The sequence below is a fragment of the Leguminivora glycinivorella genome, chromosome 6 (assembly GCF_023078275.1).
Source record: "Leguminivora glycinivorella isolate SPB_JAAS2020 chromosome 6, LegGlyc_1.1, whole genome shotgun sequence".
NCBI lineage: Eukaryota > Metazoa > Arthropoda > Insecta > Lepidoptera > Tortricidae > Leguminivora > Leguminivora glycinivorella.
In genome coordinates this window covers 17813557-17839826 of record NC_062976.1, presented here as the reverse complement: position 1 = coordinate 17839826, position 26270 = coordinate 17813557, and the positions used below count along the sequence as shown (strand labels likewise).

At 38.9% G+C, this 26270-nt stretch overlaps 2 protein-coding genes across 16 annotated transcripts in view; both read right to left on the bottom strand.

Annotated features, from left to right (window-relative positions):
* The window catches only part of LOC125226786 (whirlin), a 137763-nt gene extending 134170 nt beyond the window's left edge, over positions 1–3593 (bottom strand). For all 7 annotated transcript variants that reach the window (XM_048130874.1, XM_048130875.1, XM_048130876.1 and 4 more), the window contains exon 1: positions 3367–3593. The gene's annotated coding sequence lies outside the window, so the exon portion shown is untranslated. The remainder of the gene's footprint in view (positions 1–3366) is intronic.
* A 4626-nt stretch (positions 3594–8219) lies between these two features.
* LOC125226829 (ral guanine nucleotide dissociation stimulator) overlaps positions 8220–26270 on the bottom strand; it is a 43431-nt gene continuing 25380 nt past the window's right edge. For 6 of the 9 annotated variants that reach the window (XM_048130952.1, XM_048130945.1, XM_048130946.1 and 3 more), the window contains 6 exons: positions 22929–23033; positions 14151–14302; positions 13565–13675; positions 12126–12261; positions 10447–11905; positions 8220–10164 (listed from right to left, as the gene is read on the bottom strand). In XM_048130952.1, coding sequence (XP_047986909.1) covers positions 10034–10164; positions 10447–11905; positions 12126–12261; positions 13565–13675; positions 14151–14302; positions 22929–23033 — 2094 coding nt within the window. In that variant the 3' untranslated portion in view covers positions 8220–10033. Of the gene's footprint in view, positions 10165–10446; positions 11906–12125; positions 12262–13564; positions 13676–14150; positions 14303–22928; positions 23034–23680; positions 24453–26270 lie in introns of those variants that run through there. The other 3 variants (XM_048130953.1, XM_048130951.1, XM_048130949.1) reach the window with 2 other exon arrangements.

The following is a 26270-nucleotide window of genomic DNA, read 5'->3' as shown; positions in this document are numbered from 1 at the left end:
CAATTTCTATCGAGAAAATTGTAAGCATTCGTGTTTCGAGCTGTACAAAAATTTCAATCATATAGTCAAGATATACATATCCAAAAATCAGATCTCTAGGTTTCCGGGGCTAAGCACACCAGTGAATCTAAAATCCTAATATTTATCGATGCATGGCCTTAATCCACCACCAATTAGCTACGTTTGTAATATTTTACGCGCAAAAAATAGATTCATTGCGATAAGGAAATGTGCCAGCAATTACGAAACTCGTATTAATTAACACAATCAAAACCGGTTTACACCCCACCTAACAAGTATAGGTACCTCATTCATGCCTAGATATATCTAAACAAAAATAAACAAATAATTTTTAAGAAAAAAAACCGCCGTTTTTGGGGTTCTGGTGAAAGCTACTTCCGAATGTTGGATTATGTAGAAATGTGTAGGTATTTTTTAAAACTGCTTTTTCTCAAACATGCAATGAAATATTGTCTTTACGTTCCTTAAAATGGGCTGGGAAGTATCGCTTTTTGGGCGCAACAACTCGAGAGGACTGTAAAGGGATTTCATATTATTTTTTAGGCCTAGGCCTGCAAAGTAATTTTTTTTTATAAAATATTGTCCTTTAGAGCATTTTTTTTTATTTCATTGTATGTTTGAGAAAAGCACTATACATGCCTCGGCGTGAAAACGGATTCCCGGCCTCGTATCCCTATCCGGCCTCGCTCGCACGCTCGCTCGGCCGTATATACCCCCTTGGCCGGAAATCCTCATTTTCCCGGCCTCTGATGTAATGTACTATTAATGTAAATCTTTGATTATTTGATGGAAACACAAATGAATATACGTATACCGTTAAGGTTTGAAGAGTTTCCTCAATTCCTCATGAATCCGATATTCGATTATAAGAAATCGAGCTTGACAAAATTTGAAAACTCAATGTGTAAGCATAACAAAGAGAAAAAATCTCCTAACAAATAAATGTGACTGTTCTGAAATGCACGCTGTTCCTATAAAATACGAAAGTCACTATAAGTGTGCCGTTCAGATTTGAGGAGTTCCGTTCTGATCATCATCAGAAGTTCCACTGCACCAAATGTCACTGTTCTGAACGTAAAAGCATACTGTTCTTATAAAAATACCAAAGTCACTAGAAGTATGCCGTTCAGATTTGAGGAGTTCCGTTCTGACCATCATCAGCAGTTCCACTGCGCCAAATGTCACTGTTCCGTACGGAAATGCATGCTGTTCCTTTAAAAACACAAAAATCACCATAATATGTATGCCTTTCAGATTTGAGGAGTTCCCTCGATTTCTCCAGGATCCCGTCATCAGAACGGGGTTCTGATAAAAATGGGACCAATCTGTATGCATATACATTGGATATACCCTCGGTGGAGCATTAGGGAATGGCCTGGTGCTTCGGGCGTAAAAATAAGTATTTAAGCGGCTTGTGGATGGCTGATTTAGATCACAAAAAGTTCCACAAGCTTGGTTTACAGGAATTGGAGGTATGGTAGGCATTGGTATGCAATATGCATGCGATGGCATTGGTATTTAATTGTCTCCTTCAGTTGACTCTGTATCCAAACCTGCAACTTGACTGTCTGTCACATTAGTTGGTGTCTCAATAGATGTCTAAGTTTTATCTGGAGTTACGCAACTTGGTTAGTGTTCTTAGTTAGTGCCTCAGTTGATGGTGAAACAAAAAATCACCTAATAAAACTCAAAATCAAGTACTAGGGTCAATTGAAACATGTTTCTAATGCCACCAAAAATTTTGTTTCTATTGCCCCATTAAGCTATTTGTTAACTTTAAATTAGATACAAAAATAACGGAACACTGTAGGCATACACAAACCACGCTAATTTCGACTAGATAAATCTAAAAAAAAAAAAATTCAAAATCGGTCCAGTAACGACGAAGATATCGTGGAACAAACATTTAAAAAAAACATACAGACGAATTGAGAACCACCTTTCTTTGAGATTTGGGGCGGCGGTTAAAAAGGGGATATGAAAACAAAACCTACGTTTTCAAATGGGTTTGATATCGACAGGAAACATAGTAACATTAGTAAGTATAACATCAAGTTATGTGTAGGTATTCCTAGCAATATATCGCTTTATATCAATGTTGCTTGTTGTTTTTCGGTCAATGTAACTTTGTATGGCATAGGACAACTAGAGGTTTCCACCACATTATGACAGTTGGCGCCAAATATGTAGCTTTCTAAATAGGTAGTACATACATGCAATGTAGCACAAAGTATGCAATAATATTGAAAGTCGCGCATCTTCTGCCTCTAAGAGCTGTCCTTGAGACAGAATATTTAATATGAGAACTATTGGCGTTGTGGTCGAGACTATAGCTCTCTTTTGGCATAAACTTATAAACACAAATGAGCATTTTTTACCTACGCCAACCATCGTAAATATAACTCCTTTTTTGTTTACCTGGGCTGCTATACCTGTACTACCGTTTATTGGTTTAAATTATGACGTTTTAAAAATATTTGTCTAGTTGTATAACTCCATTATAGAGGTATGTAAGTAGGTATATATTTATATAAGTAAGTATATTACCTCTAACACACAAAACAAGACTCAATGAATATAAAGTGAATTATGTTAAGTGCATAAATGAAAACGATCACAGTGAACACATATTTAGTCACTACGGTTTGGTGTTGCTACGAAGCCTACGGAGGTCTTGTAATTGATGTAAGATGTAACAAAGTATAACATCTCTTATTATACTCAATACGTTTTTAAACCTACTGCGATAAACTTCGATATAGTTATTGGCTTTCATAACATGTAAGGTAAAAAGTCCTCGATCTTCAAGCAAAATGTTAGTCCATAAATTAAGGCCGCGCTACGACAGTCTACGAAGGAGCTACGAAGCTACGACGGATGTCATATTGGGCAATTTCGTGCCAATTTAGGTTAATTCAACTGAAATAAATTGGCCTGAAACTACGTTGTTTATTGGGACGGTACTGGCATTGAGTGATTACTAAATAGGATAGTAGCTGGTGTCTTATGACTGTGGGTGTGCCATAATCTGATTGCGGCAGTCGTAGAGCTTCAGCTTTCGCCGCTCCCACTGTGTAAACGAAACTAAATGTACAGTTTCGGCGTTCCTTTGTAGGTATTTTGGAGGAAATCAAACGTAATATTTCATAGAGAGAGAAGGATTCTAAGGATCACTAGAATGTGAAAGTGAGCAGTAAAGTGTACTTCCTTTTACCTAGGTACATGATCCAGTAACTAATATGAATTAAAAACATTTCTATAGACCATATAATCAAATAAACTCTCGTTAAAATAGCAATTTAGGTCAATTAGTGCACAAAAATAAGAGTGATTATGTATGCTCACCTTGTTATTTCATCTTGCGTACGTCTCCGTCGAGCCACATGTCCGAGGCGGTGGTGTCTCCGGGCTCCGTTATTTACATGTCCGGGTTCCGGCTCACGTGCTCGGGCACTGCACTTGCAACTGGCACTGACTATGAATGGCGGTCGCCGGTCGGCCGGGCGCGTGTTATTGTTGTGTGAGACGTCAGCGCGAGCTCCGGAGGAGCGAACAAGGCGGGCGCTCTGACGGGCGGCGCAGCGCGACTGCGCGCGGCGCGGCCGGTCGCCTCCCCGCTCGATACACTGGCCATGAAATTTTCAGCCGAGCCACTGTCAACCGGTGGCGGCACGCAGGTGCGCCCGCGGCAGCGCCGAGGCTGCTGCTGGCTGCGGCAGCTGCGGTCGCCGTCATCAATGCATGCCAACATTGCCAACTCTTGCACACGACGATATTATCAACTTGCTTTACACTCCATCCAAATGTCTCTCCAGAATTAAGTGTTATCTCTTCCCTTTAACAACAAACAACCTATAATAAATAATCATTTGTAAATTTTGTAAGTAGTTATCTTCCTTAATTTATCTAAATACGATTAAAGCACTTAATAACAGCGCAAAGTACCTACACCTTGAACTTCAGCTAAAATTGAGCGAACACTATTTTTTCTAAAAAAAAACATAACGAGAACAACCTATATCTCAACCTGTATCTCACTATCAGTAGGTAGATATACCTTTTTATGAAAACTGAAAGCAAAACCCTCGGAAATTAAACGGGAAGTCAGCCGGAGGTAACAACGGGACATGACATTTGACATTAACGTGGGTAGCCGTTTTCTCCATGGTTTTCTCGTTGTTAATAAAGTAGTTTTCAGCTGGAACGCCTCTATAGAGGATTGTAGTTTCTTAGTTATCACGGTATCACTATTATCAGCATAGCCTCTTTTTTCGCAAAACCTGAAATGATAGATATATACGGTGTAAAATGAGGAAACCGAATAATTTGAACAGCGTATTTCCTCATCATATTAAAAGAGTACTTAAAATGTCATATAAACTTTTCTAGATTTCGCCTATTTTCAGAGTTATATTATAAGCATTTAAAAAAATAATAATTATTTATTATTTCTCAGAACAAAACGCTGTTCTGATGGCGATGATGCCGTTATCGAACATCTTAGGTAATCTATCCTCGTTGACAGATATCAAAAAGTAACTAGTGACTCGTTGCAAAAAGTATTTTTTTTAGAAAAAAATGCCAGTTTTAAGAATAACATTTACTTTTTATGTGAAAAAACATCCAAAAAAAACTAAAAAAATACACAAAAATATTTTTTTTGCGAAATTTGCTTAACGTCGTATCACATTTTATCTTTATTTTTAACCACCGCCCCAAGTCTCAAGGAAGTTGGTTCTCAATTCGTCTGTATTTTTTAATGTTTGTTCCACGATATCTCCGTCGTTACTGAACCGATTTTGATTTTTTTTTATTAAATGTATATGCATACCATTTTAAATTTAAAAGTGGAAAATGTCTGCCCTGGGTGAGACTTGAACTCACGGCCTCTGGATCGAGTTCAAGTCTCACCCAGGGCAGACATTTTCCACTTTTAAATTTATTCTAAGCTAACGGCATCGATTGCAGACGTTTCTGTTAATCAGAAGTTACAATTTAGTCCCATTTTTATCAGAACATGGTTCTGATGATGGGATCCTGGAGAAATCGAGGGAACTCCTCAAATCTTAAAGGCATACATATAGTGATTTTTGTGTTTTTATAAGAACAGCATGCATTTACGTATGGAGCAGTGACATTTGGTGCATGAGAACTTTTGATGATGATCAGAATGGAACTCCTCAAATCTAAACGGCACACTTATAGTGACATTGTTATTTTTATAAGAACAGCATGCATTTCAATTCAGAAAAGTGACGTTTATTTGTTAGGAGATTTGTTCTCTTTGTTATGTTTGCTAAGCATAAATTGAGTTTTCAAATCAAATCTTCTCAAGCTCGATTTCTTATATTCGGACATCGGATTCATGAGGAATTGAGGAAACTCCTCAAACCTTAACAGTATTCGTATATTCATTTGTGTTTCCATCAAATAATCAAAGGTTTACCTACATTAAAAGCAGTTTAAAAAAAATACCTACACCTTTCTACATAATCCAACATTCACAAGTACCTTTCACCAGGACCCAAAAAGCGGCGGTTTTTTTTTCTTAAAAATTATGGTCTTAAAAATGCGTAGTTAAAATCTTTCGATTTCTTCATGTTACACCGTGTATAGCGGATCGAAATATGTTCTTGCTGCCTTGTTTGTCTAAATAATTACTTCCCATTATAAACTTTGTTTAATCCAAGAAAGTAACGAGTAGATAATTGTTTATTGATTTTCAAGAATACAAAGTATAATCCATGAGTAATTTCTCCAGATAAATGATAATGATTTTTGTTACAGGTTTGAAATGAGTAAAGATCGTTATCAGCGTGTTGTATTGGTGGCAGAGTATGGTTGGCAAAAAACAAATAGGTACGCAAGTTTTTATGATGAGCATTCATTTCGCTCGTACCTACATGTACACGGGCTACTGACACCATTGATGTCAGAATCTGGTCAGAATGTAGAATTAGCACCGAATGTGTAAAGAGAGCCTTTGTTACAACGGACCCCGTTATCGTATTCTTTGACGACTTATCCTCGAATAAGCCGAGAAGAGGCTATGACTGATGAACTGAACAAATTGCCCAACTGAAAGTTCAGCGAACCTAATGAACTTCTATTCACTTTGGGGAACTAATGGGAACAAATAGTCGGTCGTCGTCTATGCCAAAGATGAAGTCGTAAAACTTAGTACCTAACCTACTACTTGGTCGTATGTTTCCTTGGTCGTTTGTCCACATAAACATACATCATCTACCTACAATTTGTCAGCTAGCACAAAAAAGAAAATACTTGCACTAATATGACCGAGTAAGTTATCGATTATTGCTAACTGTACAAGCAAAGAGGATCGAGTATTATAGAGAGTTACTGTCGAAGTAAAATGTGTAATCACAGTGCATAGACTGCCATCAGACAAGTGTCAAGACACAGGCTTAAAACTTTTGAACCTCAGTTTTGACAATTTGGCCCATATTCTTAGCTTGATATGTGTTAAAATATCAAATATATTAATATTAGCGCCATCTAGCTGAGCGTATACCAAAGGTGTAATGCCATCTAGGCCACCGTACCTTTTTCTTTATGGTACTGGGGTACGTTTTTTTAGGGTTCCGTAGTCAACTATACCTTGTACTTTTAGCTGTTGAAAAAAGTGTAAACAAACCGGAGCCGTCAAATTTGACAGTTCCAGGGGTAGTGAACCTTTTAAGGCCAGATCGAAGAACAAAATTGTAGGTCGCTACTTATTTGGTACTTTTTATTCATGGTGAGCCAATTTTAATGATTATAAACGCATAAATGGTAAGTAAGGTGAGAGTAACAATGCGATTCCTTGTATTTATAGGTATTTAAAAAACTGTTAACAAACCGTCAAATAGTTGTTTATCAGTAACGTTTGGTTCCTGTTAAAATATTCGTATTTAAAAATAAGTAATTGAGCTCACTACTGTAGTCCGTTCTATTCCAAAAACATATACCTACTTTCGCTTAATTTTACCAAATACACATGTATAATTAGACAAGACGAGTGTAATTACAAGTTTATAATGGGTCGGCAAACGCACATTGCTAATGTGAAACCAGAAAACTGGAGAAGGTGCGAAGAACATGTCATCAAGGAAGAGAAGAAAATGAAAGAGTTAGACAACAAGATTGACGATTTGGCCGACAGAATAATAATAAATGTGACAGAATCATCTTCGTCTTAATCCTCATCATCGTCATCGTCCTCACCACAATAATTAAATAACGCATATTTAAAGTATTGCGTTTTACTTAAAAATATATATATGTTTTCACCATTAAACACATAGAATAGAACGACATATTTTTTTTCATATTTTTATTATTATTTCATGCACAGATAATCTTAATTATATTTCTATTGCTTTTTTATATTTCTCTGTCTTTCATCAAAATTTGGTGTGGTACTTACCTATAAATATTACTGAATCAACTAAACTACCATCTAGTATAAAAAATACAGAAATATAACAATCATCATCTCATACGGAGAAACGGAAGCTCGAAAACACAAATATCAAATTTGGAACAGATGATGATGATGATGATGATGATGATTGATAACAAGAATGTCAAAATGTTAGATAAAATTAAAAATCGCGTAAGTGTTACACCCAGATTAAAATGCAACCATGAGTTTTAAACCTCTGCCAAATTGGGTACTTTTTGGTTGAAGATTTCCTGAAGAAAATAATTATATTAATTAAGTGTAATGACGATAAGCTTGTATTCATGAAGGTGTATTATGTTTCGTCAAATTAAACGAAATTACATGTTAGTGGAATGAAATGGAAAATAGTAGTGAACTCAATTTATTTTTAAATAGAGAAAGAAAACCAGGAACCAAACGTTACCTAATAAACAACCCTCAAATTTGACAGCTTTTTCCAAGGTATAGACAAAGTCGTTCTAACACTGCGATTTTTCATAGAGACTCAAAAAAGATATTCACATAGAAATATTAACATATCGGGCGTTATATCGACTTAATACGTGAGTAACCCGCTTATTACCGCACTATTAGCTTAGTAATAAGCTTATTACGCAACTGTCAAAAATGTTAAGGGCTACTCGTGCGAAGAGCCCTTTTCCGCACTCATAGTGTTTTAATATACCACCGAATACGTTTGTGTTGCCAAATTGACAAACCACGTTATCATTAGGGATTAAAAGTAAACAAAGAGTAGATATTATCTCATTTTTATTACACAAACGTAAACAAGTTCAGACACTGGTGGAAAACTACAAAATTATACATTGACAGGTTACAATATTTACAAAAAAAATGTTTATAAATAAGTAGCTATTATACACCCATCTTATAATTTGCCTTTTTATGCTCGTGTGGGGAGTTTATTGCTGTGTTTATTTTATTATGTAGTAGGTAACTGAATGATGTAAACTATCCTCTGGAAATAGTTACCTTAGTGGTGGACGACGATACACAAACACCAAAGTCGAGTGTTTTTATATACGGAGGCCATTTTAAATACATCCAAAAGGGCAGCTCATATTTCAAAATCGAGTGAGCACTAACTATTATGGTTCAGGTAACATGCAATTCATTATTTTAAAACATATTCTGTATTTAACTAATTAAATAGATTTGATAGTCGGGCAACTTGTATTGACCAATAATTATGCTGCTGAAATCTCGGTAAGTAACATCGACAACTATTGTATAAGATGCAAGATTAAATAAAAATATAAAGAGAGTGACAAATAGTAATATAAGAACAGTATAAAAGTGGACTATGCACGTGAAATTGTGCAATATACTTCCAATAAACTGCTACCTATTATGGACATAAAGTTTCACTATTATCTTTACCTGTTTTCTCGTATTTTCAAACGAATAAAAAATAATTATTATTTCTCCAAACATCCAATCGAAATATAAATAAAAAAATAATTTAGGCACATTGTGTTTCTTAATACATAGATTCCTACTTATCAACAAATGAGTAAAATTGTCATGTACAAACTGTTTAACGAGTGAGTAGGAGACATTTTAAATTGTCAGTCGACTTAATACTCTAAAGATTGTTTTAATAAAAATAAAACGAAACAAAAAGTTTAAAAAAAAATTCTCAAGTGTGAAAAAGTATTTAAGTAAATACAGTAATAAGTTCAGGCTTTTGCGAGTTTTGCGGCAGTTAATATTTGGTTCTAACGTGTCTACCACAAGTTAGGTACATTATATGAGTATAAATAATTAAACATATCGTCACTACTTTTAAAAAATCTCGTATCTCACGCTGCTTCTCAAAGTTAAAACGCAGAAAGTCTATATGCATTCCATACATACTTACTACAATTTTCTTTTCATTGACAGACGAAGATACAAGTTTTTTTAAAAGTAGTGACGATATATTACATATAATTGATTACTGCCACGTAGATACTTAAACTAGTGGTTATAATCTATCGCATAGTTTACTTTCAGTTATTTGTCTACTTTACCCATACCACTATATAAATACATATTAATGTTTATTTTTGGAAAATTCGGTTTACGAACGTTTTCAAATGTTAAAGCTTTAGAAATGCTTTATAAGGTTATATCAGCACCTCGTATTAGACATAACAGATCGCCTTTGGCTCAGTATTACGACACTAACATTCTAGTTGAGATTCTTATTTACACATTATTCCACTATATACAAATAACGATACAAATTTACATATATAAGTTATTCACAAAAATTACAGCTAGAGGTGGCATAGGGTTTTTATGTACAACTACACTTATAGACACCAAGAAATGCATAAATAGAATACACTATGAACACAAATTCGAGTTCTCACACTCCGTTCGATAAGAATACTGAGTTTTGTTTCGTACCGCCAGGGCACCTATAAATCTTGGTTATCTCCGGGCCTCACCAAGAATCACAGATTCGAACGGCTTAGACCCCATACGCAATAGAGTGGTTTGCTGCGCAAATTAGAAACGTCGCCGTACTCGGGACGCAGTTCAGTCCTAGTGGGCGTGCAGTCAGGTGCGCTTGCGCGGCTTGCCGTTGGCCACGGGCTCGGGCGGCGGCTTGCGCGGGCGCAGGATGAAGTTCAGGTTGTACGCCGTGTTCACTGCGTAGTAAACGTTCGCGTTCGCCGGGAGCAACATTTCTGTAACAAAAAGAAACATGGTTCAATGTGTTTTATTATTATAGCGTGCGTAAGTATACTTAGCTACAGTTTGGTGGTAGGGTGGTACTGTTTGTAGGTGTTTGATTGCGGTGTAACACCGATAATTTAAGTCCACTAGGCGATAGCTTCAACTGAAACAACTCATAGGCATATCATAATAGCTTAAAAAACTAAAACGGTAATCATCCGGGCACCAGGCACCTGCGGCAAATGCTATACTACTGTCCCTACACGAACAAAACCAACCGTACAAAAACTCACCTCTATCAGGTAAGACTTGAGCGAGCGTGTACTGGTCGGGGTCGCCGTCGAGGTTGAGCTTGAGCATGGCGTTGCGCACCACCTGCGGCGTGCGCTCGTTGTTGGACAGCATGATGGACTTGTACAGCACCACGCCCTCGGTCTCGGCGCAGTCCGACTCGTAGGTGACGCGGATGATGTAGAAGTCGGGGCCGGCGCGCGCGTGCGCATGCGCGGGACTGGCGCCGGGCTTGCCGTTGGGCTTGTGCGCGCTGGCCGCGCTCGACAGCGACGCGTCCAGCGACGGCAGCGACGACGACGACGAGCCGTGCGACAGGCGCGTGGGCGACGCGCGCCGCTCGAGGCTGTCCCGCTTCCACGCGCTCGCGACGCCGTCCGTCTCGCAGTAGAACTGCGAGCTGTTGCTCGAGCTCGTGCTCGCTATAGAGTCGTTCTTCCGGTGCCCGTGGCCGTTGTTGTCGTTCGTCTTTTTCGGCCTCCGCTCCTTCGGCGGGTTCGTCGGGGGCTCGATCTGGCACGACAGCTGGTGCGCCTCGCGGTCGTCGAGCACGAGCACCGAGTCGAACCACCGGTCGAACATCGGATCGGAGGCGAGGTGGTACGCGTTCGCGGCGCCCTGCAACAGCTTTATCTGGGCGAGCACCTCGAACTCTTTCCGTCGCTTGTCGAAGTTTATCAGGCCGTCGGCGACCGTGTCCGGGATGGCGGTGTCGATCATCGTGAGGTCGGTCAGGAAGGTGCCGAGGTAGGGTATCGTGCCGTGGCTGACGCCGGGCGAGCCGCGCTCGTGCAGCAGCTTCTGCAGCTGGCGGTCGTTCTCGCCCACCGTGTCGGCGAACTTGGCGGTGCCCTCCCGCATCAGCAGCTCCCGCTGCGCCCACCGGTTGTTGTCCTCGCTGAATATGCGCGCCAGCTCGTCGAACAGCTCCGCCTTCTCCTTCGGGAGGAGCGCCCACGTCTTCCTCAGCCGGTAGACGGAGTTGCTCTGCAGGCCGGAGATGATGGCCTTCAGCGAGGAGAAGTTCTTGAGGACGCGCAGCTCGCGCGCGATGTCGAGCCAGGCGGCGAGCACGTCGGCGCGGTCCTGCGCGCGCAGCTCGGGCTCCACGAGCACGGTGGAGATGACGCGGAAGGAGACGGCGTTGAACTGGTTGACGGTGGCGAGCACGGAGCCGGCGTCGTGGCCGCGGTCCTTGTCGCGGCGCGACCACACGGCGCCGAGGCACTGGTGCGGCACGAGCTTCCGGAACAGCGTCATGTCCATGCGCGTGAGCTGCTCCGCGAAGTGCCGGTGCGGCACGTGCGGCAGCCGGTACAGCGCCGTGTGGTGCGACAGGTGCCGCATGCCGGGCGCCAGGCACACGCCGCCCCCGCCCGCTCCCGCGCCCGGGCTGGCGCTGTGAGCGCCGCTCGAAATGCCATTCCGCTCCGCTTTGAATATCGCTAGCTTCTGTAATACCTGGAACGTACAATAAACTCGGTTAAAAATGTTTCTATAGATACCTATTCGACATCGTATTGTTTACTCTGTTCGAGTCTTTCCACGTCAAACGGTAAACATACAACATTATTTATAAATTATAATCTACAAGACTATTATTTAACATTTCAAAGACAACAATGACCTACATTACCGCCGAGAACCGTCCAGGAACCTACATTATACTCAAAGTGATTACCTTCGAGTGCAGCTCGGAGCCCGGCAGATGGAGCTGCGTGAAGGCGAGCAGCTGCTGCAGAGCGGGGTGGTGCGGCGGTTGCCGGAAGTCCTCCGGGTACGTGTCCAGCCACACGTGCAGGCACGCCACAAGGGTTCTGCAACACAATGCCACAACACAAATGATAGGTAAGTATTTTATACAGCAATATACTAAAAAAATCTCAAAATCTTTACTCTGCAAATAACGAAAACTTCGGTACCTGAGCTGTTCATAAGTACATACTATTGGCATTTACATACTATTGGCAAAACGGCCAAAACGTCGTGAAATCAATGCAGGGGGCTTCACCTTTTTAGGGTTCCGTACCAAAAAGGTACAACAGGAACCCTTATGGTGCGACTCTGTCCGTCTGTCTGTCCGTCTGTCACATTCCTAAATATCTCGAGAACTACTAATGCTATCAACTTGAAATTTGGAATAGTTGTGAACATTGTAAACCTCTACAAATAGAAAGTATAATTTTTTAAATATATTAATTTTAATTGTAGAAAATGGCCAAAATGAAAGGGGGGCAAACTGTAAATTTCAAGTTACTAGGTCAAGTTGGAAAGAGCTCAAATTGAACGTAAATAAACTATTTTTTATAATTTTTTTGTTGTGGAAAAAAAAAGAATTTTGAAGGAAAATGTGAAAAAAATACCGTCCCCCCCCCCCTTATCTCCGAAGTTTACCAACGAAAAATTATGAAAATTTTAAACATTGGTTTTATGCTATATATTACAGGAAAAATATAATCGTGTTTGTAATATTTTTAATACTTTTTTTTTAATTCACAAAAAGCTTTTCAGATTTTTACTTTCAATTTACCCACCCTTGCGGATGTATATCGTACTTAAAATTAATACGAGATGTTACGTAAACCATCTTCTGTCCAATAAAGTAAAAACTGTTTAAATCGGTTAACATTATAAAGAATTATCCCTGAAAAACCAGGTCGCGCAAATTAGTTAGCAAATTGACCGGGAGATGGCGCTATACACTATAATACTCATTAGTGCCTATACTTTTGTCTTCTAGTCAAGTCATTAGAGTTATATGAAAATATGAGATTATTTTTACTAGGTAGTTTGAAAGAAAGTTTGTACGGAACCCTCGGTGGGCGAGTCCGACTCGCACTTGGCCGGTTTTTTTTTTATTTTCGGGCCGAAATTCTCTCGAACCAGTTGGATACGTGTATTACCTAATATCCGCCGAGCTGCTACACCAACGCATTCTACTTTTCATCCAAATGATAGGCAAGGCAATCACGGTCAATATAAGAAAACGATTAGCCAGCATTCCTAAACTTGTAAATGGTAGAAAAATAAATTGATATCATGATTATTAGATATCACTAATATTTTCTAACGAAAACAGATTACAAGCACAGAAAGGGAGAGATAACGAAATATAATTACTTTCGGTGTTGTTGGGAGGTATCTGTCGCCGAGGGCAGCACGTCCTCCGCCGCCAGGGCTTCGTACCGTCGCAGGAGCAGGTCCAATACTCGATTGCACTCCGCAAACGAACTGGAATTAAACGATTAAACCTCAAACACAACATATTCAACAATTAACATGAGCACCTTCAGCCATTTCCACGCACAAAGGCGTTCATAAGTATTGGAATACGTTTCGCTTTGACTCAACATTTATTGATCTTTTTCTCTTATTGTCATGGATATGCACTCCAGCCGGCGTATCATGCTTCCAATTTTATCACTTATCCACGTGGATAAAGCATCCGTCACGCTTTAGCAAGTATGTCAGTGTGAGAGTGACAGAGGTCTTATCCACGTGGATAAGTGATAAAATTGGCAGCATGATACGCCGGCTGGTTTGATCGACTCAATGTACTCACCGATAGATAGCGAGGAAGACGTTGACGTATGCAGCTCCACGCCAGCGCTTCTATCAGGTGCTCCACCGTGCCTGCCTTCACGAAGCGCACCGGGACCGTCTTAACACTTCTGGTGAGGGAATAGATCCAGCAAGCCACACTTACCGGTAGGTAGCGAGGAACACGTTGACGTATGTAGACTCGAGTTCGCCATCGTCCGTGGCCAGGGCCTCGACTAGGCGCTCTACTGTGCCTGCCTTCACGAAGCGCACCCGGACCGTCTCCCACTCCAGGTGAGAGATCTCGTCATCCGACTCCTGAAAAATATAATATCATTCTTAGAAAACAATGTAATTACAGAAAACCACTGCGAACAGCATAAAGTTGAATATTACTAACGAGAGTAAGTTAAATCGCGACGGCTTGCCGAAGCAATTTAAAGACTCGAGTTAGTAATATTCATACTCCCCGAGTTACACACAATGTTTTTCATCACACTCGCAATGTAAAAAATATACAAAATACAAAATACAAAATCATTTATTCAGCAAATAGGCCACGGGGGCACTTTTACATGTCAACATTACAGAGTATTCATTAAAGTTAAACAAATGAAATTAATAGAAATATTAACTAAAAATATTAATCATAAGCAAAGTAGCTATACACTGATATAGAATTAGAGATGTATAAAGTCTCTAAATGTCATATTATTACTAACTATAATCAATACATAAAGAAAGTGCAAACAGATACAAAGATAAAAGAAATCTATAATACTTCAATAGTTGTAAAAGACTGAATATTACAAGTAAAAATATTATACTTAATCAAATAATCCATGGAGATGTATAGCGTCTCCAAGAGTCAAATTTTATAAAATTAAAATATTTAAAAGTAAAAACCTTTGTCAAATAATACAAAAAAAATAAAAAATACAGAAAATGAACAGCTAAATTACACATTTCAAGAGATGTACAAGTCTCTAGTTGTCAATCATTAAAGAACAAATCAAGTTTACAAATAAGGGCCAATCAAGGTTACAAATTAAGTTTAAAAATATAATCAAAATCTCAGAGATGTATAAGGTCTCTAAGTGTCCAAAAACTAACATTAACTTAATCAAACGACAACAAGGTCATTAAAGTAAGGAGTCTATTTTAAAATAAAATATAATCAAAATCTCAGAGATGTATAAAGTCTCTAAGTGTCCAAAAGCTAAAATTAACTAAATTAAACGACAACGTGATGGTCTCTAGTGTCATCCTTAAGACATTACTTACTTAAGTTTAATTCTTACAAGAACCGAATGTAGTGTCTCGCAATCCGCTCAAAAGTAAAGTTAAATAATCTAACAAAACATGTGGCCCAGGTAAGCTTGAACAGACCAGTCTCCACAAACAGCACCCGTTCACGAGTATGACGCGTATCTCAGCCATCGCCTCCCTCAACCTCCATTCGGGAAGGTGGCGACCCGATCAACACGCCACCGTAAGCAAAGACTTTTAAGCGAGCATGACATGTTCAAGCTAACAGCAAATTGACAAAAGAAAAATCGACACAGTGAAACACGACATTAAGCTTGTAGGTGACATTAAAGAGGGCAACAATGCCTAGTATAGCTATACATAACTAATTACATGCTCAACGTGACTTAGAGATGTAAAGGTCTCTAAGGGTCAGTGTACTATCATACTTTAAATAAATTTTATATAACTACGCTATATAATGAAAACAAAAATCTTAGAGGTGTATAAGGTCTCTAAGCGTCCTACTAACATAACTAATGATACAATACAATCACATGAGAAAAATTACGCTGTGTCATTTTTACTGGATTCTAGTACGGTTGTATTACAAACTTCTGCTACCATAATCAAGCTACTCGCTTAAAGGCATTTTTATCATTTATAAAATCATTTACCGTATAGTAAGCTTTACCTAGCAAACAGCGCTTAACATGTGACTTAAATTTGCCGAGTGGCAAGTTCACTACATCAATGGGGATTTTGTTATAAAAACGTGTACAGTTCCCAACGAAAGACGTACTAACCTTACGGAGACGGTGGAAGGGCACGGCAAGTTTATGTTTGTTTCTAGTGTTATAGTTATGGATATCACTGTTAAGCTTGTATTCATGGATGTTTTTCCTAGCATACATAATATTCTCAAGTATGTACTGAGAGGCAACGGTAAGAATGTTCACCTCTTTGAATTTCTCTCTTAGGGAAGCTCGAGCGCCCAGTCCATATATGGAACGTACAGCTCGCTTTTGCAGCACAAATATCGTCTGAATATCTGCGGCTTTACCCCATAACAGAATTCCATACGACATAACACTATGGAAGTAACCAAAGTATACCAGCCTGGCCGTCTCTACGTTTGTTAGCTGTCTGATTCTCCTTACTGCGTAGGCAGCTGAACTAAGTTTGTTAGCTAAAGTAGCAATATGTGCGTGCCATTGCAGTTTTGAGTCTAAAGTGACTCCCAGGAAAACAGTTTGGTCTTCAAACTCCAGCGTATCACCTTTTATTTGGATTTTGCTGTTATTTATCTGCTTGACGTTAGGTAACGCAAACTTGATGCATTTGGTTTTCTTGGCGTTCAAAAGTAGATTGTTTGCCGTAAACCAGTTAACTATAGTTGATAGGGCATCATTAATACTGTCGAAGCTATTTTCCTTCCTGTCCACTTTGAATATAAGAGAAGTGTCATCCGCAAATAACACTATATCATGTCTGCCTTTAACAAGAGTGGGTAGGTCATTAATATATACTAAAAAGAGGAAGGGACCAAGAATTGAACCTTGAGGCACTCCGAGGGCTACCGGGGACCCCGCCGAATGAGTTCCATTAATAACTACTCTCTGAGTCCTATCCGACAGATATGATGAGACTAAGTCGAGGGCACCGGCTTTTATCCCGTAGTGGCTTAATTTTCGTTTTAAATTTTCGTGATCTACGCAATCAAATGCCTTGGACAGATCACAGAAAATTCCAACAGCATCTTGAGCTTTTTCCCAAGCGTCAAAGATGTGCTTTAGGAGTACCGCACCAGCGTCAGTGGTTGATCGACCTTTGGTAAAACCAAATTGATTGCTATCAAGCAGTTTATTTCTGTTGAAATGCGACAGCAGTTGATTTAAAATAAGTTTCTCAAACACTTTGCTTAATGCAGGTAGTATTGAAATCGGCCTAAAGTTCGTAGGATCTGTCTTCGTTCCTGATTTAAACAACGGGATAATTTTGCTATGTTTCATAATATCTGGAAAAGTGCCAACATCAATGCATCTGTTGAAAATCTCAGCTAAATATGGTGCAATAGATTCAATAATGGAATGCAAAACTTTGACTGACAGGCCCCATAGATCTTCAGTTTTCTTTAAATTCAGTGATCTAAAAGTCTTAAGAACTATGTTCGGAGTGATATACGAAAATTTGAAGAATTCTGTACATTCCGCTACATTTCTCTTCAAAATTTCTTCAGCGACATCTGGCGACGAATTAAGAGACTTTGTTGTTTCTACCGGTATATTCGAGAAAAACTGCTCAAAATGATCTGCCACTTCACGGTCGGAACTTACTAAAGCGTCACCAATTCGTAGCTTGTAGTGCGGATCCTTCATTTTACGTTTCCCAGTTTCATTGCCGATCACCTGCCAGGCAGTTTTAACCTTATCACTAGAATTTAGGATCTTTTTAGACAAGTGATTAGCTTTCGCGGCGACACACATCATCTTAAAAGATTTTGAAAAATTCCGAACATGCTCCAGAAATTCCGGCCTTTTATCAGTGGCTTTTAAATCGTATAAGTCGTAGAGTTGGCGTCTTGTCTTATGAATATCCGGCGTAGCCCAGTCGCTAAATTTAGTCTTGGTCCTGCTTTTTACTTTCTTTTTAGTGAAACAGACATCAAATTCATTTTTAATGCAGTTAAATAAATCAGAACTCAAACAATTGGGGTTTTCTTGCGTACATGAAAGACAACATAATCGTTTGGTAACATTACGATTAAATAAATCTAGGAGCCTTTGAGAGATTGGCCTACATAAAGTATCTTGCGGAATTTCTTCTGTTTTCTCATTGAAAGAAGCTTTTAGACCACAGTGATCAGAACTTAGGTTGTTAATAACAGATTTACTAATCGCATCCTTGTTACTAAAAATGTTATCTATACATGTAGCACTGGTTGCTGTGATTCGAGTGGGTTCGCAGAATAAGTTAACCAAGTTAAAGGATTTGAAGGTGTTTAATAACCTTCCACATAATGGCGAATGTTCAAGTATGTTGACATTAAAATCGCCACACACAATTATAACACGTAAATAGATGTAAAACAAATAGATGTACAATTATAATATGTAAATAGATGTAAAAAAGTTAAGTACGGTACAAGAAATTACATTATTCCCTCGGTAGAACGATTTTTCTATAACTCACGCTCCGCCTGGCCTGCGTGCAATAGCACATTTAAAGTGCGGGTGTGATGAAAACGAATTTTATTATTACGGCGCATTCATTTGATTACATTTCTGTCAACAAATGAAGGTGAAACTATGCCAAAACTACCAAAATCTTCACATCAGCGACGTTGGCCAGCCAAGTTTCATTAAACGCACTGGTTCGTCGAGAAACTACTCTTCACAAATTGCAGTCTTATATACTATATCGTCTATATCACATCATATCATAATATATAAAACGTGTATGAATACCCTTTAAATAGAATTAGAATTTCCCCACGCCGTCACGGCGCCGTGTAATGTATTCATGAGATTGAAAATGGGCGCCCGACGTAATTTCGCTATGCCAAGTAGGTAATGTCGGCAGGTGAGGTATATGAAACACAAATCAATGAACTCTCTACAGATGAGAGATTTACTATAAATATTTTCGTACAGATAGCACGGTCAAATAAGTCACGGTCAGGGTCAGGCTGAGATTTCGTTGCAGGTATATGTAGTTGCTTTTCTAATGACTGATGTGATGTGCAATTGTGCATGTATTTAGAATTAGACCAAGATAAGTTTTCAACGAATTTTTAAAAAAAGTATGACGTGCATTTGCACATTTGGAACAAATTGTCCCATTAAAATCGTAGCAGAGCTAAGTTGGTAAATAGTTATTTGTTATACAAGGGGGCAAAGTTGTATTTTAACGCCGAGTGTGGAATTTAAAAACGAGCAAGTGAAAGGATTCTATAGTTGAACCACGAGCGAAGCGAGTGGTTTGAGAATAGAATCCTGAACTTGCGAGTTTTTTAACACACGAGAAGTAAAATACATTTGCACCCGAGTGTAACACAAAACTATTCCCCTCACTATAGCGAGGAAACTATAACGCAAAAAATGCGTTTATCACTGCTTCCAGTAGTTCCACAGGTGGTAAATCATCTCTATTACTAGATTCACCTACTTTTATCAATTTTAAAGCAGTTAATTTGACTTTATTCAAGGTCAAATTACTTTACCCACTAGTGGATAAAATGCGTTTTTACCCGCTGGTATTAAAGGACAAAACACGTGTTTCCGAGCTAGTGTGGGGAAAAAAATAATACTTAAATGTTATTCAAATTGTTTCCACCATTTTCGCTAAGTATGTGTTTTGTATACAAATATAGCACTAGCGAGAGATATGTTATGTGTATTATGATATTCTCTCACATTGTAACGATATGGTTCTTCTAAAACATGAACTGCTTAGAGAGCTTAGATTTATAACTCGATATAACGACTAGGCAGGTATTATGTTTCAGCACAAACAACTCGTAACACGACATGTGTTCGTAAACAATCCAGTTAATGAACGACAAAACAACGAATATCACAGCATGCTATCAAAACATTTGTCTCGCAGTTTGAGTACATTGTTGTGTGTTTATTTAATTACTCGACGGGGTTTAGCTGCTGGTATTACAGGATACTTAATTGCCTTGTCGATGTTCACAACTTGTAAATATACTATTATTGTAATATATCTCAGTTATAAGAGTGAAATTACTACTCCTCTTAAAGAGGACTTTTATCTAAATTTCATAATCACAAATACACAACAACAAACAAAATGAAAACTGTAAAGGTAGTCAGAGATACCAATGTCTAGATTTTTTAGTAGTCTGATTAGTAACAGTTGTTTGCGAATAAGTAAGTAATAAGTTAATAACACATTGGGTACCAATGAAATACCGCGTTTCGTGAACAACTTTCTATGAAATTAAGAGGTTTATTAAAATACATATACAACACAACTTGCAATGTCTGTGCTCACAAAAATCACTGTAGAGTTACTTTGATCTGACCCTATGTCATTTTATTTTATAGTAATTTTAAAACGATTCTGTATTTGCTAATATAGGTACAACATCCGAGCCATTCCTTATTTAGTTTCATACGCGTTATCTATCGCAGGCATCTCGTAAAACGTTCGATTGGGTTTCGATTGGATACATGCCTGTCTATAGTATTATAGTATTAATACGAAATATGTATACTATACCACAGTATAAAGCAGTAATAACTCTTCTAACAAACTTCACTCCGCGCGGTGTGTCCAAAACTACTCTCCATATGCACCGAATACATGCGAAACTGGTAAGTATTGGGCTGGACAGTCGGGGCCGCGTTCGCGCGCTGTGTTGACGTGTTGAGTTCGGGAGAAAATGACGTCAGCACCGAAGACATATTTTCGTTACTGTAGTGCTTATGGGTGTATGGAGAACAGTTCTCAAAATGCGGAAATGTCAGAATGTTCTTTAGAATTCCTAGACACCCAGAAAAGTAAGTGGTTGTTATATTTTTGTAGTGTTAGGTACATTATTGCTTACGTAAATGGCGTAAAAGTGAGATTTAAAGCTAGAATGACACATTAAAATCAATAAGGATTTATCTGTAACGACATTTAGGTAGATGCTGCGATCTATCTAGTTCGAAAGTTTGGTACCTACTTAAATATTGTGCAAACATCTATTCAAACATTTTATGTAAATACGATTTCGTCAGTATTTAAGAAACAAACACGTACTTGAATCTTTATTAGATAAAAAGGTAGAAAGAGCGTTGGTACTAGCACAGTATAAGGATAAATCAGTAGTTAATCTCCGGCAGTGGCGACGCGGTCGTTACTACTGCGCAAGGTCACGCAGGGTTGTACCTGTGCTACTGTCCTACTCGTAGTAACTGTGTATGGCGCTATGCTAGTACCAACGCTCTTTCTACCTTTTTATCTAATAAAGATTCAAGTACGTGTTTGTTTCTTAAATACTGACGAAATCGTATTTACATAAAATGTTTGAATAGATGTTTGCACAATATTTAAGTAGGTACCAAACTTTCGAACTAGATAGATCGCAGCATCTACCTAAATGTCGTTACAGATAAATCCTTATTGATTTTAATGTGTCATTCTAGCTTTAAATCTCACTTTTACGCCATTTACGTAAGCAATAATGTACCTAACACTACAAAAATATAACAACCACTTACTTTTCTGGGTGTCTAGGAATTCTAAAGAACATTCTGACATTTCCGCATTTTGAGAACTGTTCTCCATACACCCATAAGCACTACAGTAACGAAAATATGTCTTCGGTGCTGACGTCATTTTCTCCCGAACTCAACACGTCAACACAGCGCGCGAACGCGGCCCCGACTGTCCAGCCCAATACTTACCAGTTTCGCATGTATTCGGTGCATATGGAGAGTAGTTTTGGACACACCGCGCGGAGTGAAGTTTGTTAGAAGAGTTATTACTGCTTTATACTGTGGTACTAGCATAGCGCCATACACAGTTACTACGAGTAGGACAGTAGCACAGGTACAACCCTGCGTGACCTTGCGCAGTAGTAACGACCGCGTCGCCACTGCCGGAGATTAACTACTGATTTATCCTTATACTGTGACTATACCCAGGTTTAGATTGCTATGAACTGTTGGAATGGGTGGTAAACGCTCGAAGGATGAATTGTTCAACTGTCATACAATAAGTAGGTAAGTCGATGGGCATACAATTCTACGTCAGCACGCCACTAGCAGACAACCCGTTTTGTGTGTATTGTGGCTCAACAAAGCCAGACGAGATAAAATAGTGCGTAGGTTCAAAATGTACAAATGAACAGTGAATCGCTCATTCATAAAGCGGCTGTGACTAGAGTTCATGGGTAAGTAGGTAAGTTATATTATAAAAATAAAAACACTCAGCATTAGATGCCCTAATATACTTATATTTCGTTTGTTTGGTCTTGACAGGAGTCCGGTTTTTAGGTTTTTACATACCAGTGAACATCGACCTCAGAACAACGAGATACTCGTAACTATTGATTTAATTTAAACTGATGAAATAATATTTTAATTAATGTCTACAAAAAATAGTTTGAGTACGCCTATCCACAGGACTCTCATGAATAAATTACTCATCGTCACATTTGAATCATTGGCTGCATAAAATATGGGTCGATAGACCTGAAATAAAGAATTTCAATTTCAATTTCAATTTCAATAAGCATACCTAATGATTAATTATTGTATTATTTAAAATTCAATTTGGTTTCGAAACATGCCTTCAATTCTCTTAATAATTCTGAATTTACTTATTATGACCCGTAAGCATGTATAGGTATGACTAATTAAATAAGACTACGTGATGGGAAATGCTATAGCTACGAAGGTACGGACGTATAATTTTAAACATACCGTTTGCTCAGATCGTGACAATTTCGTGTAGGTACCTATTTATTTTCTTATTACATTAATTCAAATACCTAAACATAGTTTTATCTCCAGCATATACGTATGTTTAAGAGGTATGTTTGCTATGTAAGTATTCGTTTTTATAGCACATCTAATTTTGGGTTTCTGCTATTATTTCTGTACATCTATTTAAGTCAGGTACTACTGTAATTAATTTGGTGCTAGATCCCTCTTGAATAAATAAATAAAGATGTACTCACACTGGATGCACTACGCGTGGGCCGGTGGTAGCGCACTTTCTTGAGGTAGACCGTGTAGATGGCGCCGTCGACGCGCTCCTCGCCCCACAGCCGCCATGTCGGCTGCTGGAACACACCATCAGCAGGTCAACACAAGTGATCAAACACAAATACCGCACTACTCTCTCATTTTACTTAAGGACGGTTGCACCAAATCACTTGCCAACGTCAAGCTTTTCGAAATATTTACAACTTGAAAACTTTCAATGAGATTGAGGATAGTAACTGCCGCTCCTCCGTATTCAAATGATTGCCAACGAGGTGGAAGTAGTTAGAATCATACCAAGCTAATTTGGTAAAGATTTTGACAGCCCCGCCAATGCAAATGTTATTTTGTATGTCTTTTATATAATGACGTTAACTCCTGCCCCACCTGTGGCAATCAAAATCGTTCCTAACCTTAGCTTGGCCTGAGCCTAATATGTTTTTATGTATTATTTAAGACATATCTAATGAAAGAACTTTTTTATAAGTATTTCAAAAATATTTAAGTATATTTTCTAAAACTGTTATCTAATCATCTAATACCATAAATTATTAAATCCTTTCATTCTTATAAAGAGACAGTTTAGTCGAAATTTTTGTTTAATTTAGCAATAGCATTACATCAATATTTTGATGTTGTTACCGGCTTTCTATGAACGAACACATAAGTCACATAACGCTACCGATTACGAGAGCATTCCCGGAGATAACCTCCTTATCGCGCTTACATAATCATCATCAATGTTATCAGCGAACAGCACGGGCTCGGCTTTACTGACGCCGCATATCTTCCACATGGCCCATGACGTCACGTCACGTCACGGCCCAGCTGAGCTCAGCATCACGCTCACTTTCACTCGCGCAATGATCATATGCAAATGTAGTGATTCTGTAACTGGATCGATCAGTGAGGAGGGAGAGCATGCGAGCGCGGACGTGCGTGACGCGGGTGAAATCGCCGCCGGGGCTCGGGCAGCGGCACACTTGCCGTCCGCATCCGGCTCCACTCAATTCCTCACTTCAATTAACCGATATACACAGATACTACGAGCTATCACCACCGCCCTTTTTACTATTCCGGACCGGCTCTCCCTCGTTAACTATGTTTTCTAAAACTGCCGATGGTCAGCTATTAATGCGAACACGGTCTATTGACTTCAGTAATCAGCACATTTTCACCTCAAACGTTATGAAACATTTAATTTGCATATTATATGACCATCGCATAACAAAGTTGACGGTGCACTATGAGGAACTTTCACACTGTTATATATCGCTGTGGCGAGCCCTGATGGATGTTAAATACGTAAATGCGTTGTAATTTTTAGCAGAATATATGTTGTATACAGTAAGTTGAAAGTTATGTCCCACTGGAGCGCGTAGACGCTGATCCAGCAGCGCGGACTCGAAGCGACTGCTCTCACGCGGAGAGATCGCGTGAAAAACTTCAATAGAGCATGTCAATAATACTCTAACCGGTGTTAAGTGCAGTAACCACACAAGCACATAAACCACTGCACGTGAGGACGGATTTGCCAGTCTTTAACAAGCTTATCGGCAAAAAGTACGTAGGTAATGTCGCCTACACAAGTCAATTAATGTTCAAACCGCTATTGTTAAATTTCATATTGCTCTTTGTTTGCATGAACAGCTGTTTGTGTAATTAAGCAACTTAAGGAAAAACCCTAACCATTTGTTACGTGTTTGAATAGTGTAAAATCGTAATGTTGCATGGATACAATGTGCACTCCCACCAACTGTTTCCGGAAGGTAAAACTGCTAAACAATCAGCTATGCACATATGTATGATACCGAATGCTAATTACGTACCTACCTACTTACATAAGTTGTGTTGTGTTTATTTATACGGAGAGGCGCGGAAAGTTGTACAAAACAAAAGCTTATGTAGATACTTTATACCTACTCACATTCTAATCCTAAGCTACCTTGAGCTAGTCTCCGTACTTTATAAAAGCTTTAGTAAGTTCGTGAAGAAGTAATGAAACATTTATCATCTAATAGCAAACAGTGTAGGTATCAATTTGACAAGACGAGAGCAACACGCATGAGCGCTGAACGCGTGCGCCCAATGGTGCGTGAAATCACCGTCTTTACGGAGTGCACACAGCTGAAACCAGCGCCGTGGAACATATACACTCTTTTGTATTAAAAAATATCCTCATTAAAATATTAAGCTAATTAAAACTTTTAACTTGTACACTTTGTTACGTTTTCTTTACAGCACAGTTCATTTGCATAAGCTAAAACAAGAATAGATATTTATGCCAATCGTTAAGGCAGGAAAATCATCTAGGTCAAAATTCTTAAAATATGCATTCGTGAATCATAATTCTCATAATCATAGAACTATATCAAAATACACTTAAATACGGCTGTGGAGATCACTCGTTGTGGCCCGCCATGTGACACCATGTGAAAGCAGCGCAACTGCTAAACAAATGAAGAAGCCTTAGCAATCATAATCATTGGATTGGTCGATCTGCGTCGTGTAAAACATTTCCACTAGTTGGTTTTCCAACATGAATAAACTTGACTGTTTATTGTTGTTGGTTGTACCTATTAACTAGATGGGGTTCCCAAACATAGTCAATTATAAAGGATATTGACTAAAGTTGCAACGTAAAACTTCTACTGGATGACATGTTTGACAAAGACTAGACTCTCGGTGTTTCCTATGTAACCACCCAAGTAATTGTTCATATCCGTAATGGACTCATTCCCTGCCCTTGGCAGTCTTTGCTTTTGTGTCCATGTTAATCACAGAGAAACATGAATAAATGGTCTAGAACACTATAGAGCATTTAGAGGTAGGTATATACATACAAAATATCGTTTCATCGTACCTTACATAATTCTCTAGCGTACCATATATCCGTCGAATGCTATAAAGCGTAAATTGATAGCAATTACTTAAAGATTACACGACCGGCTCAGGCTCGTTGTCTAGTGTTCACACAGATAGCTGTGAAGTAGAACCGGGCTTAGTGGGTACCTACTTCACAAGAATAACAAGTTTTATTCAGGCCAAACTGATAGCAGTTATAATTAAAAGTAAAGAATGGGTACCAGGTGCCTATTTGTCATGGTATTACGTCCGATAAACATGTTACGTAAAACTTGGCATTCGCAAGTACGGCACGTAATTTCCCGTGCAAACAATAGCTAGGTACAAGGCTTGCAATTTCCAAAGACAACGAAATATCGATCAGGCGTGCACCCGCGGCGTGCGGACTAAATATAGCGGCTGCCAAGAGTAGGCTGCTTCAGCGGGTGGTGGCCCCCGCGAGACGCATCCCG